This window comes from Vespa crabro, chromosome 25, assembly GCF_910589235.1.
Source record: "Vespa crabro chromosome 25, iyVesCrab1.2, whole genome shotgun sequence".
Lineage (NCBI taxonomy): Eukaryota > Metazoa > Arthropoda > Insecta > Hymenoptera > Vespidae > Vespa > Vespa crabro.
The window spans coordinates 1,679,714-1,696,802 of record NC_060979.1 but is presented as its reverse complement, the minus strand read 5'-3'; the positions used below and the strand labels follow the sequence as shown (position 1 = coordinate 1,696,802).

General features: G+C 25.9%; 2 protein-coding genes and 4 non-coding genes across 6 annotated transcripts; all 6 read right to left on the bottom strand.

Moving 5' to 3' along the window:
* Positions 1 to 395: 395 nt before the first annotated feature.
* LOC124432476 (odorant receptor 45b-like) lies at positions 396 to 3,388 on the bottom strand. Its single transcript, XM_046981458.1, has 6 exons — positions 3,076 to 3,388; positions 1,947 to 2,189; positions 1,567 to 1,694; positions 1,370 to 1,480; positions 593 to 748; positions 396 to 446 (listed from the first exon to the last, which is right to left on the bottom strand). Exons 1-6 carry the CDS (start codon positions 3,386 to 3,388, stop codon positions 396 to 398), a joined length of 1,002 nt encoding a protein of 333 aa, XP_046837414.1.
* Positions 3,389 to 6,260: 2,872 nt separating this feature from the next.
* Positions 6,261 to 14,794, bottom strand: LOC124432475 (odorant receptor 13a-like). The gene is made up of 9 exons (XM_046981457.1): positions 14,737 to 14,794; positions 13,342 to 13,400; positions 12,143 to 12,214; positions 9,712 to 10,159; positions 8,634 to 8,919; positions 8,267 to 8,366; positions 8,070 to 8,180; positions 7,265 to 7,424; positions 6,261 to 6,394 (listed from the first exon to the last, which is right to left on the bottom strand). The coding sequence occupies exons 1-9, from the start codon at positions 14,792 to 14,794 to the stop codon at positions 6,261 to 6,263; spliced, it is 1,428 nt and encodes a 475-aa protein (XP_046837413.1).
* Positions 14,795 to 15,485: 691 nt separating this feature from the next.
* Positions 15,486 to 15,605, bottom strand: LOC124432598. Its single transcript, XR_006944335.1, has one exon. It is a non-coding gene; the product is annotated as a 5S ribosomal RNA (ribosomal RNA).
* A 297-nt stretch (positions 15,606 to 15,902) lies between these two features.
* Positions 15,903 to 16,022, bottom strand: LOC124432597. Its single transcript, XR_006944334.1, has one exon. It is a non-coding gene; the product is annotated as a 5S ribosomal RNA (ribosomal RNA).
* A 300-nt stretch (positions 16,023 to 16,322) lies between these two features.
* Positions 16,323 to 16,442, bottom strand: LOC124432594. The gene has a single exon (XR_006944332.1). It is a non-coding gene; the product is annotated as a 5S ribosomal RNA (ribosomal RNA).
* A 300-nt stretch (positions 16,443 to 16,742) lies between these two features.
* LOC124432568 lies at positions 16,743 to 16,862 on the bottom strand. Its single transcript, XR_006944308.1, has one exon. It is a non-coding gene; the product is annotated as a 5S ribosomal RNA (ribosomal RNA).
* Between the last annotated feature and the right edge of the window lie 227 nt (positions 16,863 to 17,089).

Sequence of the window (17,089 nt, the reverse complement as noted above, 5' to 3'; positions counted from 1 at the left end):
TTTAAATAATAAAATTATTTTTGTATTTTCTTCCTTTTCATTTTTTCTCTTTTTGTTATCTGTGCTCTTTCCATTATTTTTCTTTTCGCTACGACGTTCAGTTCGTTTTTTATAGCAAGAACGGACGCACAGTCGAGATAACGAGATTGTAAACAAGATAAAATAAAGTGTTTTGAATACTATGATTTAGATCAATAACAATGTGCTATTTCTTCTTAAATTAAATGTTTGAAATAAGGAAACATAACATCGTTTATTTAATCAATTTTATTTCTATGATAAGATAACCTTTCTTTTTCGCATTTTCCTTTTCTTCAATTTAAATGTAACACTTAAAGTTCTCTATTGTTTTTTTTTTACCTTTCCACTGTAGTATTTTTTTGTTTTCGTTATTTTTACATAAACGTTCGAAGTACGGATAAATACGCCATTGATGTCTTCACCACCTAAAAATGTATGAGAACATATAAATAAAGGATATTAATTATGAAGATTCAGAAGATTATATATATATATATATATATACATATATTTATGGTCAAAATAGCATAGAAGAAACGAAGAAAAGAAAAAAAATTTAATTTTTACTCACTTCTGTGAATGTAGTCAACGACAACGCGAAGAATTTGCCGACGGTCAGTTGCATTTGTTTTGACGATCGCAACATACAAATGTGCATTAATTTAATCTCCTCTTGCGAAATGTTGTACCATTTGCAGTGATAAAATGATTCACCAAAGGACGTACTCTGTAAAATATATTTTTATACGTTTATTAATTTGTAATAACAATTTTCAATTATTTGCATGTGGGAAGGTGTAGTGGGTAGAAGTGGAAACCATGACAGTTCAATCAGAATTATAAAAAGAGAAAAAAAGGAGAAAAAAATTTGTCTCCAGATATGCTCTTGATTTCATGAATTCCAGAAGTTCCGAAATGTGATGTTAAATTTGTTACAAAACAATACATACAATTTATAAATTATATGAATTTATTATGTATAATGTAATATAAATCTGTGCATATATATACATATATATACCCACTGACTTTTAAATATAAAAAAATTGTTCTAAAAAATAATATCAAAAGGATGTAGTTAGAAAATATTAATAAATAAATATAATAAATAATGTGTTACAAAAAAAAAGAATATATGAATATATATGAAATTAAAATATAAAGAATAATAGAGAAAAATAAATAATTATAAACAAATAGAAAGAAATGTAAATGAATTATAAAAAGTAAATAATTAATATTTATGTGTATGTGTTTGTGTGCTTCTTTATTTGAAAATTTGAAATGATATCATTGTATTAGTAGTATAAGATGACTTAATTGCATGCAATTGAGAAAATTTATGTACTTCATTAATAAGACACTCTCCGATATAGCAATAAGCCAATAGCGTGCTTAAAACACGACATGCAATTATGACCAAAGCGATTAACTTTCTTTGCTCTCCTGCCGCTAAACACTAGAAATAATAATAATTTAATCTAATATTTTATAAAAAATATTTTCTGCAAATAAGCAATAACGAAATGTATATGTTAAACTTACAACGAGCGTGTCGTAACCAAGAAGACAAAGATGAAGGGTACTTCCCATTAATTGTTGTAAAATTAGTAGGTTGAATTCACTTTCCAAAGAATCAGCTAACCTGAAACATTCTACATAGTACATGTATTCTTATATAAATATATATTATATATATATATTTATATATTTATATATATGCATATATTTATTTTGTAAATTGCATTAATGTATTCATTTATTTATTTTATTCATTATTATTGTTATTATTATTATTATCATCATCATCATCATCAGCATCATTCTTGGTAATATTATTATTATTGTTTTTGTTGTTTTTGTTATTATTTATTATTATTACCGTAATAGACGTGTGTGTCTCAAAATTAATATTTTTATCTGACGTTCACGATTCTCCGGATTCTCGAATACGTGTTTTACTTTGCAGGAAAGTGCAGAGATAACACCGCTGACGTGGAGTACCAAACTGATTAATAGACAATCGGTTCCGACGTAACCGAAGATTACAATTAGTACTTTTATAAATTGATATAGACAAAGAAAAACGTAGGTTATCAAATTTGTCGGTTCGATCGGCAGACGAGTTTTGTATGGCAATGTGTATCCGTAAGATGAATTTGCAACGACTGTAAGTAAGAAAACCATTATAGAAGAAAGATTTTTTTCTATTAGAGACTTCTTTTTTTCTTTCTTTATTAAACTAGAACTATAGAAAAAATTTAATTTCTCAACTTTAACTAATAAGAAATGAAGTCTGTAAAATCAATTTTACATTTTTCTCGATATAATAATATTATTATGTCTTATAATATTATTTGTAATTGCTTTTAACAAAAAAAAAAAATAATTTTATTTATAATTCCTTTCCATCTTATGAACATTAGTCTTAACGAAAAATATAAGGATATTCAATATTTTACTATTTAAAATAATCGAAATAAAAGTAATATTAAAAATTTATTTTATGTGATTAAAATTTCTAACGTTTCTATTTCGGACACCCGATATATTAGAATACTAACTATCTTCTGTTAAAGAAACTATATATTTAATGTAAAAGATATAAAAAAAAAAAGAAAAACAATTAGAAACAAGAAAAGTCAACATAAAAATTTATTTCAACATATATTAAAATAAAATATTTAAAATTTTCAAAATTATAATAATATAATAAATTGAAATAAAAAATTATACAATTATATATAATCGAAATAAATTAGAATATTAAATATATATTCACTAAAAATTAAAACAATAAAATTCGACAGTCGTTATAATAAAAATTATTCACGAATATAAAAAAGAAGATGATAAATAAAAAGAAACGGAAGATAGTTAAAGAACATTTACAAAAATTACTGATCCAAATGATAGAAAATAAATAAATAAATATGTAGTCGAATGTAAAAGAAAGAATTTATTATACGACGTAAAATAAATAAATGAAAAAGAGGAAAACCAAAAAAATCCATTGATTAAAAATGATTTCGATTTTATTATAAAAAAATTTACCCATTTCAATGTTGGTAGCCAATACGGACAGATAATACAGCAAAGCAGCTGTGGTGCTTGTTCCTAAACTGAACTTAATGAGCTTTAGACTAAAATTGTTATAATTTAAAAAAGCAATCTTTTCCTCATCGGTTTTGTATTTTTCAGGAATAAGATCGACTTTGATCTCCTTTAAAATTTCGGCCAAGGAATTGCTTTTCATTCTGCATATGCATATCTTCAATAGCGTCATAAAATTGTACAAGTTCTCTTCTAAGCAAGCAATAACATATTCCATATCCGATATGCTATTGATAATCGAGATTGCTCCCATCGTACATTGTATAACCAAGTAAACAGAGAAAAAAATGAAAAGCGGCTCGTGAATCCTTTCTGGCCAAATTCCCGCGCAATTTAACGTACGTTTGTTCAAATCTATTAACTTCCTGGTAACACGAAAGTCAAGCTCCTAAAACGAAGATTTTCTTCTCTTATTCTTTTTCTCTTTCATTACATCCTTTATTTCTTTTTATTTATTTTTTTGTTTCTAATGTTTCTTTCTTTAAATCAATTAATTAATATAATTAAATCGTTTAGCTTACTCGTCTTTTTAAATTAGTGAATTACTACGTAATCGAAATATTATTTTTGCATATCTTTTTTTTGCATATCATTTAAATGCATTTTTTATTTTTTTTGTAATTATCTAAATAACTAACTATTTTGCTTCCATGAATTATAATGATTAATTAAATTTTCTTGTATATTTTTCATTTACATCTTTTTTCTTTCATTACTATTTCGTATAACAAAATAAAAATTATGGAAATTTTAATACATCCTTCAATATAAATTTTCAATATAAAATATTTATATCTTTTAATATAAATGAAAGAAATACAGAAAAAAAATGTCATGCATTAGGATTCACCTTATAAAAAATTCTCATAATTCATTAATTTATTTTTCTTTACTATAACATATGAATAGTAAAAAATTGTAAAAATATTATTCAAAATACGGATAGAAGAAAAAAACAACACGTCATTTGTTGATTCGCTTATTAAGAAACCATTCGTGATAATTTATAATTTACTTAAAAAAGAAATTTACTTTTTGAAAAGAATTTGTCAAAATCAAAAACACACGTGCTTATACACGGCCTCATGTAGTTTTCTGTAATCTTACTTGATCGAAAAAAGAACAAGAAAACTGATAAGCAAAAAAGAATGGATAAAAAACAATATAAATTTTAGAACACATATTTACCATTGCTAGCAAGGACGACATATAAAGGAAAAAAAAACTAAGTAAGTACTAAACACCGATCGAGAAATCTTTCTTTAAATGATTGTACCCTATGATTTATTTACTTAACAATTATCTCTATAATAGAGCTTCATAAATATTTCCTAATTTTTTTCTCTTTAAAGCTCTATGGTACCCACACACACACACACACACACACACACCTGCCCGCACATACATTCACAATCCCACACATACACTGATTAATTTAAAAAATTAATTAATCGAATTTTTCGTTGTTCTTCTTTGTATAATTAAATAAAAAGAAAAAAATAATTATCCACGAAAATCACTAAACGTCGTGTTGAACGATTTTTATTCGTATTTCACAATTTCCTCGTTCTTTTCTTTTTTCTCTCTCTCAAAAAATCACTTGTTAACATTTGATCTAACACCTCCCTCGAGACACAAGCATAACGTAACAAAGATATGAAAATATTAACAAAAAAAAATTCTTGTTAGGACAACGAATGAGTGATCACCCGTTCCTCTGGATACATCCCCGATGTGGAACACGTGAGTATCGTGAAATTAACAAATCCTTTCTTTCGAATTCTTCGTAATTTTTCTTTATTTATTCTTCCGTTAATGAACGATTGTTATCTGATGTACGAGACAACAACGTATCAATCGAATTCCAGTCGACTAATGTTCGAAGGTTAGAGAATAAATTCTAGAATGAAAGGTCGTGTAGGTTTTGCAGTAGTTAGATGGAGGGGGATGTAAGTTGTGAAAAGTGAGGGTAAAATGCAGGAACGAATTAGTGTTCGACAGTTTCGTGGGTGGTGGGTGATGGTTTATAATGACCTAGGATTTTTTTTTCTTTTTAATTTTCGAAACTTTCGAAACTTTTTTTTGATTGCACGTCGTTTCATTTCGTTCTTCTTTTCTTTTCCATTTTTTTTGTTTCCTTGCATTGCAATTATCTTACCTACATTGTGTCTAACTTCGGTCTGTATCTTTTTTTTTTCTTTTTTAATAGATGGAACGTTCTCTTTCGAACGATTAACGAAAGAAGAGACGTGTTTTAAAAGTAAGAATTTTATGATCGTTCGAAGAGGCATATGCATTATAGGGAAAAGTATGTGGAAGTATTAGTACAGCGTGTGCAATGATATGGTAAGGCAGTGTAGTTGATGGTTCACGCCAAGGAAAGTTTTGTGTTTAGTTTAGACTATTTTGTATTTTCATTTTCGTTTTGTTTTAAAATGTAGATCGCTATGATAAATTTTACGATCCATTTAGAGGATTATAAATTTTTTTTTATAATTGTGAACGCCAATTTATATTACGATATGTAGTGTGAACAGTTCAGTCGATTTTAAGACATTTCCATTTTTTTTTTTTTTTGTTATATAATAGTGATTCGTCGAAAGTTTAATGAAAAATTACACAATTTTGAAATGTTTCTATATAATACTGGACAATATCAATTTATGCTACGATAAGTATTGTTATTAATTTAAACGATTTCGCAATTTTTATTTTATTTTATTTTATTTTTTTAATAATGTTAGCTCCCGTGTTATTTTACGGGATATGTTTTGCGATCAGTTTTGACATTTCTGAAATTTCCCTTCTCTTTTTCCTCTTTTCTTTTTTATAGTACCTCGTAGACTCTTAAATGACGTACGTACTCTTCAAAATCTACGGATAGCGAGAGCAAGAGAGAGAGAAAGAGAGAGAGAGAGAGAGAGGAAAAATGTGTCTCAGACATTATTTCATAAATCAGTCCACGTGATTTGGACCCATCAGACAAATGTTTGCATATAGTAACGCATTTACTATGACTAGGATTAGTAACATATGTAAGAATGTATAATAAATACATGTTTTATATGGATACAGCTTCTAACAAGGTATAATAATTAATAAATGATAGACAATGAATGTTCAATTTAAGCATTTGAGTTTTCTGGAAGGTCTATGAACAAAGAAATCGAACGTAACTTTTTCTCAATGGCCATACACCATCGATCGCGATTTATCTTTCGTGAAGTAGATAAACGCCCACGATCTCGAATGGTTTGATCTGAAAATAATTAAACAAGAAAACAATACAACAAAAAATGTAAAATAATAAAGAAAGCAACAAATTAGAAGGAATAGTGATATATGTTATCCTCCTGAGCCATCAATTCTTCTTCGACTTGTTACATTAAAAAAAAGGAAACAGAAAAGAAAATGACCTTCGACCGATATCTCCATACATAATGTTAAAATTTCCCTTATTTTATTTAATTTTTTTTGCTCTAGAAGAATTTCACGACATTGTCAATCACAATTTTATATTAACACAACTTAGTAATAATTAATATAATTTAAATAATAAAATTATTTTTGTATTTCTTTCCTTTTTTTTTTCTCTCTTCTTGTTATCTGTGCTCTTTCCATTATTCTTTTTTTCGCTACGACGTTCAGTTCGTTTTTTATAGCAAGAACGGACGCACAGTCGACATAACGAGATTGTAAACAAGGTATAATAAAGTATTTTTAATATTATGATTTAGATCAATAACAATGTGCTATTTCTTCTCAAATTAAATGTTTGAAATAAGGAAACATAACATCGTTTATTTAATCAATTTTATTTCTTTGATAAGATAACCTTTCTTTTTCGCATTTTCCTTTTCTTCAATTTAAATGTAACACTTAAAGTTCTCTATTGTTTTTTTTTTTTTACCTTTCCACTGTAGTATTTTTTTGTTTTCGTTATTTTTACATAAACGTTCGAAGTACTGATAAATACGCCATTGATGACTTCACAACCTAAAAACGTATGAGAATGTATGAACGTATGATGTTAGCGATGATACGAAAGATTATATAAATATATATACATATATTTATGTTGAAAAAAGGACAGAAGAAACGAAGAAAAGAAAAAAAATTTAATTTTTACTCACATCTGTGAATGTAGTCAACGACAACGCAAAGAATTTGCCTACTGTCAGTTCCATTTGTTTTGACGATCGTACCATACAAATGTGTATTAATTTAATCTCCTCTTGCGATATGTTGTACCATTTGCAGTGATAAAATGATTCACCAAAGGACGTACTCTGTAAAATATATTTTTATACGTTTATTAATATGTAATAACAATTTTCAATTATTTGCGTCTGGGAAGGTGTAGTGGGTAGAAGTGAAAACCATGACAGGTCAATCAGAATTATAAAAAGAGAAAAAAAAGAGAAAAAAATTTATTTCGAGATATCCTCCTGAAGTCATGAATTCCACAAGTTCTCAAATGTGATGTCAAATTTTTTGTGACACAATATATATAATTTATAAATTATATGAATTTAATACGTATAATATAATATAAATTTGTGCAAATATATACATATATATATATATATATATATATATATATATATATATACATTGATTTTTAAATATCAAAAATTGTTCTAAAAAAGTAATATCAAATGAATGTAATTAGAAGGTAATAATAAATAAATATAATAAATAATGTGTCAAAAAAAGAAGAATATATGAATATTTATGAAATTAAAATATAAAAAATAATAGAAAAAAATAAATAGCTATAAACAAATAGAAATTAATGTAAATGAATTATAAAAAATAAATAATTAATATTTATGTGTATGTGTTTGTGTGTTTTATTCGAAAATGTGAAATGATATCATTGTATTATTAGCATATAATGACAAAATTGCGTGCGAATGAGATAATTTACGTACTTCATTAATAAGACACTCTCCGATATAGCAATAAGCCATTAGCGTGCTTAAAACACAACCTGCGATTATGACAAAAGCGATTAACTTTGTTTCCTCTCCAGCTGATATACACTGTAAATAATTATAATTTAATCTAATATTTTCTAAAAAATATTTTCTAAAAATAAGCAATAATAAAATGTAGACGTTAAATTTACAACGAGCGCGTCGTAACCAAGAAGACAAAGATGAAGGGTACTTCCCAATAATTGTTGTAATATCAGTATGTTGAAATAACTTTCCAAAGAATCAGCTAATCTGAAACATTCTACATAGTATATGTATACATATATAAATATATATTATATATGTATATATATATATATATATATATATATATATGTATATTTATATATTTATATATATATATGTATATATTCATTTTATAAATTTCTTTAATGCATTCTTTTATTTATTTTATTCATTATTATTGTTCTTATTATTATTATCATCATCATCAGCATCATTCTTGGTAATATTATTATTACTGTTTTTGTTGTGGTTGTTGTTATTTATTATTATTACCGTACTAGACGTATGTGTCGCAAAATTAATTTCTTTATTCGACGTTTACGATTCTCCGGATTCTCCAAAACGTGTTTTACTTTGCAGGAAAGTGCAGAAAAAAGACCGCTGACGTGGAGTACCAAACTGATGAATAGACAATCAGTTCCGACGTATCCGAAGATTATAATTAGTACTATTAAAAATTGATACAGACAAAGACAGATGTAGATTGTCAGATTAGTCGGTTCAATCAGCGGACGACTTTTGTATGGCAATATGTATCCATAAGACGAATTTGCCACGACTGTAAGTAACAAAACGATTATAAGAAAAAGATTTTATTTTTATTTTATTATACTCTTTTTTTTTTATTAAACAATAAGTATTGAAAAAATTTAATCTCTTAATTATAACTAATAAGAGATGATAACTATGAAATTAATTTTTGATTTTTCTCGATATAATAAGATTATAACTTTCTATAATATTATTTGTAATTGCTTTTAACGGAAAAATAGTTTTGTTTACAATTTCTTTTTCTATATATTTTATATACATTATTCTTCATGAAAAATATATGGATATTCAATGTTTTCATATAAAAGATATTTTAAGATCTATTGCATATATGTAAATGAGTTATTATTAATAAAACATATAATATTATTAAATATTTCTTTTTTTTGTAATATTTGAAATAAATCTAATATTTAAAATTTATTTTGCATGATTAAAATTTCTATGACTTTTATTCCGGATACACGTTACATATCTTTATTAACTATATTATATTATAAATAATATATATTTAAATGGAATATATATATATATATATATATATATATATATATAAAAACAATACAAAAAGAAAATGATGAATAAAAATAAAATAAGAAAAAGTAAAGGAAAATAGTTGAAAAATATATTAATGATCGAAATGATAAAGAATAAATAAGTAAATAAATAAATAAAAAATTAAGCATAAAAGAAAAATTGAATAATACACGTTAAATAAATAAAAAAGGAAATAATAAGAACAACAAAAAAGTAATCCAATATTTCAATAAGATTTCGAATTAATTGTAAAAAAATTTACCCATTTCAACGTTGGGAGCTAAAAGGGATAGATAATACAACGTAGCGGCTATTACGCATGATACTATAGTGACCTTGACCAACTTTACACTAAAATTGTTATAATTTAAAAAGGCAATCTTTTCCTCATCGGTTTTGTATCTTTCTGGAATAAGATCGACTTTGATCTCCTTTAAAAATTTGGCCAACGAATTGCTTTTCATTCTGCATATGCATATCTTCATTAGCGTCATAAAATTGAAAATGTTCTCTTCTATGCAACCGATAATATATTCCATGTCCGACATGTTATCGGTAATCGAGACGACTCCCATTGTACAATGTACGGCCAAGTAAATAGAGAAAAAAATGAAAACTGGCTCGTGAATCCTTTCTGGCCAAATTCCCGCGCAATTTAACGTACGTCTGTTCAAATCTATTACCTTCCTGGTACCGCGAAAGTCAACCTCCTAAAACGAAGATTTTCTTATTTTTCTTATTCTGTGTTTTTTTTTTACATCCTTTACTTCTCTTTTATTTCTTTTTATTTATGTTTTCGTTTCTTGTGTTTTCTCTTTTTTTTTTTTCTTTCTTTTGATCAATCAATTAAGTTAATTAAATCGTTTAGCTTACTCGAGAGTTATTGATTAATTGAATTTTTATTGCATTATTTTTTTTGTTTCCTTTTGTTCTTTTTAAATTAGTCAATTACTACGAAATCGAAATATTATTTTTGCACATCTTCCCATTTATAATGCATTTTTTAGTTTTTTTCAATTATCTAATTAACTAACTATTTTGCTTCCATGAAGTATAATGATTAATTAAATTTTCTTGCATATTTTTCATTTACTTCTTATTTCTTTCATTACTATTTCGTATAACAAAATAAAAATTATGAAAATTTTAATATATCCTTCAATATAAATTTTCGATATAAAATATTTATATCTTTTAATATAAATGAAAAAAAATACAGAAAAAAATGTCATGCATTAGGATTCGCCTTATAAAAAATGTTCATAATTAATAAATTTATTTTTCTTTACTATAACATATGAATAGTAAAAAATTGTAAAAATATTATTCAAAATACGGATAGAAGAAAAAAACAACACGTCATTTGTTGATTCGCTTATTAAGAAACCATTCGTGATAATTTATAATTTACTTAAAAAAGAAATTTACTTTTTGAAAAGAATTTGTCAAAATCAAAAACACACGTGCGTATACACGGTCTCACGTAGTTTTCTGTAATCTTACTTGATCGAAAAAAGAACAAGAAAACTGATAAGCAAAAAAGAATGGATAAAAAACAATATCAATTTTAGAACACATATTCACCATTGCTAGCAAGGACGACATATAAAGGAAAAAAAAACTAAGTAAGTACTAAACACCGATCGAGAAATCTTTCTTTAAATGATTGTACCCTATGATTTATTTACTTAACAATTATCTCTGTAATAGAGCTTCATAAATATTTCCTAATTTTTTTCTCTTTAAAGCTCTATGGTACCCCCACACATACACACACACACACACACCTGCCCGCACATACATTCACAATCCCACACATACACTGATTAATTTAAAAAATTAATTAATCGAATTTTTCGTTGTTCTTCTTTGTATAATTTAATAAAAAGAAAAAAAAAATTATCCACGAAAATCACTAAACGTCGTGTTGAACGATTTTTTATTCGTATTTCACAATTTCCTCGTTCTTTTCTTTTTTCTCTCTCTCAAAAAATCACTTGTTAACATTTGATCTAACACCTCCCTCGAGACACAAGCATAACGTAACAAAGATATGAAAATATTAACAAAAAAAAATTCTTGTTAGGACAACGAATGAGTGATCACCCGTTCCTCTGGATACATCCCCGATGTGGAACACGTGAGTATCGTGAAATTAACAAATCCTTTCTTTCGAATTCGTCGTAATTTTTCTTTATTTATTTTTCCGTTAATGAACGATTGTTATCTGATGTACGAGACAACAACGTATCAATCGAATTCCAGTCGACTAATGTTCGAAGGTTAGAGAATAAATTCGAGAATGGAAGGTCGTGTAACTTTTGCATTGGTTGGGCGGAGGGGGATGTAAATTATGGAGAGTGGAGGTAAAAGGCAGGAACGAATAAGAGTTTGAGAGTTTCGTGGGTGGTGGGTGATGATTTATAATAACCTCGGATATTTTTTTCTTTTTAATTTTCAAAACTTTCCGAAACTTCTTTTTGATTCTTCACCGTTTCGTTTCGTTCTTCTTTTCTTTTCCTTTTTTTTGTTTCCTTGCATTGCAATTATCTTACCTACTTTGTGTCTAACTTCGGTCTCTCTCTTTTTTTTTCTTTTTTAATAGATGGAAAAGTCCTTTCTCGAATATTCATTGAACGAAGATTACGTGTTTTAAATGTAAGAATTCGATGATCGTTCGAAGAGACATGTACATTGTAGGGAAAATTATGTGCGAGCATTAGTATAGCATGTGCAGTGGTATAGTAATGGTCGTGTGGTTGACCCTAATGAAAGTTTTGCATGGAGTTTAGACGGTTTTTTATTTATTTTTTTTTTATTTTTTTTTGATAATGAAGGTTGTCGGTTTATAGTATCGTAAGTATTGCGATCGTTTAGACAATTATACTTTTTTTTTTTTTTTAATAATGGTAGTCACTGGTCTATGTTACTGTAAGTTTTGCGATCAGTATAGATTGATCTGAAATTTCATCTTTTTTATTTGTTTCTTGTAGTAACAAAGATTTTCGATTTATTCGTATAAGTTTTAAATATAATTATGTCAAATTCTCTACAAAGAGGAAAAAAGAAACATTAAACAGTATATATCGAATAATTATTAGTTTAGGGAAGATATTTTAATCTTGATTAATTTGAATAATTCTGAAATATTTTTTTTAATTAATTATACTAATATATAATACGTGTTAATTATTAATATACTATTATATAATAAATATATAATTATATTTACATTAATATGATTGATATAATATAATAATAACTCGATATATCATAATAAATATTTTTTAAATATATACTTATTGAATTAAAAGGGGAAAAAAAATAAAAACAAAAAAAATATATATATATATAATTTTATAATATGAATATAAAATCAATTAATCGAACAAGTAATTACTTTTTCTTTTTTTATTTTGCAATTCAGTTCACTTGATATAAACTATATTTTATCTTTTATCTTTTTTTTTCAGTTTAAATAATTATTACGTCTTCATAACAAATATAATATAAATAAGATATTAAAGAAAAAAATATATATATATATTTTTTAATATATATATATATTGTATAATTGAGAATTTGATCATTTTATTTCCCGTTCACATAAACGTTCGTAGGATTGAAAAATAAGCCATCGACGTTTCCAGGACCTGCAATATAAACTTGTTGAATTTAATGGAAAAAAAAAGGAAAGAAAAAGAAACAGAAACTAATAATAATATTTTTTATAAGACAAAACGGAACGCCTTTTTGCTTTTATTATTATTTATTTATTTTTTTTTTTTTCTTATAATGCAGTTTTCAAATCTTTTTTTGTTTTCTTAATTTTTCACTTCACTAGTTGGCATATTTTTTAACATGACATATCCGAATACACAATTTTTCAAACTTCAAGATGCCAAAACTCGATAAAATATCGATCGATATTCTCTACAACTTTTGTACTGTCTAAAATATCGAATTATGTTTAATAAAAATTACTTATGACTTTTGCATCTGCGACAATAAGATGCCTTACACGAATAAGTTGCTATAAATATTAATTAAATTTACATCTACTTAATCTACTTAAAAAGCTTCTATTTAAAAAAAAATTGGTTTTTTTTTTTCTTTTTATAATTATCAAAAATTACTCAAGATCGTACTCACGTCGACGAAAGTGATCAATGATAATGCGACAAATAATTTTCCTCAAGTCAAATGCAATTTTTTAATCCATAAACGTAACATACAAAAATTTGCAACAATATTTTCTTCCCTTTTTGAAATGCGTTATATTATTCTCATAGATACAGTGGATCGCATAAAGACGGTATTCTGAAAAAGAAAATGCAAAAAAATATTAATTATGATAAACTTAAGGATAGATCTTGATGGACAATTTTGTGAAAGAAAAGAACAAAAAGGAATTTTTCGTGTTAATGAAGGAGGATATTCTTTCGACGATGAAATTTTATGAAGAAAAAACAAAAAAAAAAAATATTAATTACTTCAATCGTAAAGATATTTTTCCTGTCGAAATTTTTTTACCAAAGATAGAAACAAAAAAGGAAAGTAAAAGAGATTGATCATTATATTATTTCCTCCAGTGATAAGGAAAATTTTCAAATGATGAAAATTTTATGAAAGATAAGAGAAAATAAATAAATAAATGAATAAATACAAAAATGATAAAATAATTACTTTTTTTCGTTTTTTTTTTTTTTTGTTTTTTTTCTTTTCTTTCGTTAGACATTCTCCTGTGTAACAATATATCAATAATACGTGAACGATCTTAGTATCTAATTTTAATATAACTATAGATCATTGCCCTTTGATCATCATCGCTAGGCATCACTTGTAAATGATATTGAATTGAATAAAATTGAAAAAAAAGTGAGAAAAGAAAAGAGAAAAAAAGAAGAAATAAAAACGATAAATTGCAATTGTTTCCATCGAACGTACAATTTTCTTTTCTTTCATTCATTCTTTTATTTTCATTTAATTCTATTTTCTTTTTTCTTTTCTTTTCTTTTCTTTTTTTTTTTTTTTCTTTTCTTTCTTTTTCATTTTGCACTCAAAAAGTAACATCCGAATTTGTCAACGAATTTATATATTAAATCAATGATCATTCTTTTTTAATGATTCCAATAATCTGAAATAAAATATAACGAAGGAATAATAATAATTATTATTATTATATAAAAATAAATAAAATAATATTACTTATTAATTATTTTATTTATAATTTATAATTTTATATATAATTATAACGAGATAAATAAAGAAAAGAGCATTATAATACTTAACCTTTTCACCTTAATATTGATAACCTTAAACCTTAATATTAATAAATCGTCCATATGCTCAATATCAACAATTATCAAACTATACATAAAACCAAACGATATATAATATCATTGAAATAAATAAATAAATAAAAAATAAAAAGAATAAGAAATAAAAAAATAATTAAAAAAAGAAGAACTAAAAGAATAAAAGAAAAAAAGCAATATAATATCCAATTTTTTTACGATCTTAATAATGATAAATCGTCCATATTCTCAGTATTAATAATTATCAAACAATACACAATATTAAATACCATATAATACCATTAAAAAAAAATGATAATAATAAAAATAATAATAATAATAATAATAATAATAATAATAATAATATTAATAATAAAAATAATAGTAATAAAAATTAAAATAATAATAAATCTTCCATATACTTAAGATCATTTCCAGGACGATAACGTACACAGTAATGGACACTGCATGTGCAGATATAAACAATAAAATAAAAAGAATTATATTTCGCCTTACACTATTATATTTCGCCTTACACTGTAACGGAAGCTAGAGGAATAAAGGATAGAATTCTTCTATTCTTATATCCTAGTTTTTTCTCTTTGTAAGAAAGTAAGATCGTGAAAATGGCAGCATAGATCCAGTATAGAAGGCTGATAAATTAAATACGATAATATTATTATCATTTGATTGCAGTTTCGGCTGATTGTAAAAAAAGTATAATGCAGAACAAAAAAAATGTCAACAACACACGGTGTTCCCAAGCGGTCACCCATCCAAGTACTAACCGTGCCCAACGTTGCTTAACTTCAGTGATCGGACGAGAACTGGTGCTTTACAACGCGGTATGATCGTTGACTTGCCAATTTTATTTTTTTATTCGTTATTTTTGTTTATATAAAAATTGATTTATTATAAAGTATTTTTCATTTGTTCTAAAACTATTAAGTGCATTAAGTAACATGGATTATATGATTTAAAAATTATATATAAGTTCTTTTAGTTTCTTCGCTTTGTGAGGAAGTAAGATTGCGATCGACGAAACAGGCAGCTTAGATTAGGTGCAGATGAGTAGAAGTGATGTACAATGACGTATATCATTATCTTTTATTTTAGGTTATTTATAAAAAAAAAAACAAAGAGAAAGTAAAAAAAATGTCAACAACACACGGTGTTCCCAAGCGGTCACCCATCCAAGTACTAACCGTGCCCAACGTTGCTTAACTTCAGTGATCGGACGAGAACTGGTGCTTTACAACGCGGTATGATCGTTGACTTGCTAATACTATTTTTTTATTCATTATTTCAGTGCGTATAAAAATTGATTTATTATAAAGTATTTTTCAGTTGTTCTAAAACTATTAAGTGCATTAAATAAAATGGATTGTATGATTTAAAAATTATATATAAGTTCTTTTAGTTTCTTCGATTTGTGAGGAAGTAAGATTGCGATCGACGAAACAGGCAGCTTAGATTCGGTGCAGATGAGTAGAAGTGATGTATAATGACGCATATCATTTTCTTTTATTTTAGGTTGTTTATAAAAAAAAAAAAAACAAAGAAAAAGTAAAAAAAATGTCAACAACACACGGTGTTCCCAAGCGGTCACCCATCCAAGTACTAACCGTGCCCAACGTTGCTTAACTTCAGTGATCGGACGAGAACTGGTGCTTTACAACGCGGTATGATCGTTGACTTACCAATTTTATTTTTTTATTCGTTATTTTTGTTTATATAAAAATTGATTTATTATAAAGTATTTTTCATTTGTTCTAAAACTATTAAGTGTATTAAGTAACATGGATTATATGATTTAAAAATTATATATAAGTTCTTTTAGTTTCTTCGCTTTGTGAGGAAGTAAGATTGCGATCGACGAAACAGGCAGCTTAGATTCGGTGCAGATGAGTAGAAGTGATGTACAATGACGCATATCATTTTCTTTTATTTTAGGTTGTTTATAAAAAAAAAAAAAACAAAGAAAAAGTAAAAAAAATGTCAACAACACACGGTGTTCCCAAGCGGTCACCCATCCAAGTACTAACCGTGCCCAACGTTGCTTAACTTCAGTGATCGGACGAGAACTGGTGTTTTTCAACGCGGTATGGTCGTTGACTGATCAATTATCTCATTTTATACATATTTTTGGTTTAAAAAATTGATTTATTCTAAAGTATATTTCATGTGTACAAAGTATATTAAGTCAGTTAAGTAAAGTGTAATGTACCATATAAAAAAAAGGAGTACATACAAAATTCTTTAGTTTCTTCGCTTTGTTGGGAAGTAAGATTCCGATCAATGAAACAGGCAGTTTAGATTCGGTGCAGATAAGTAGAAGTGACG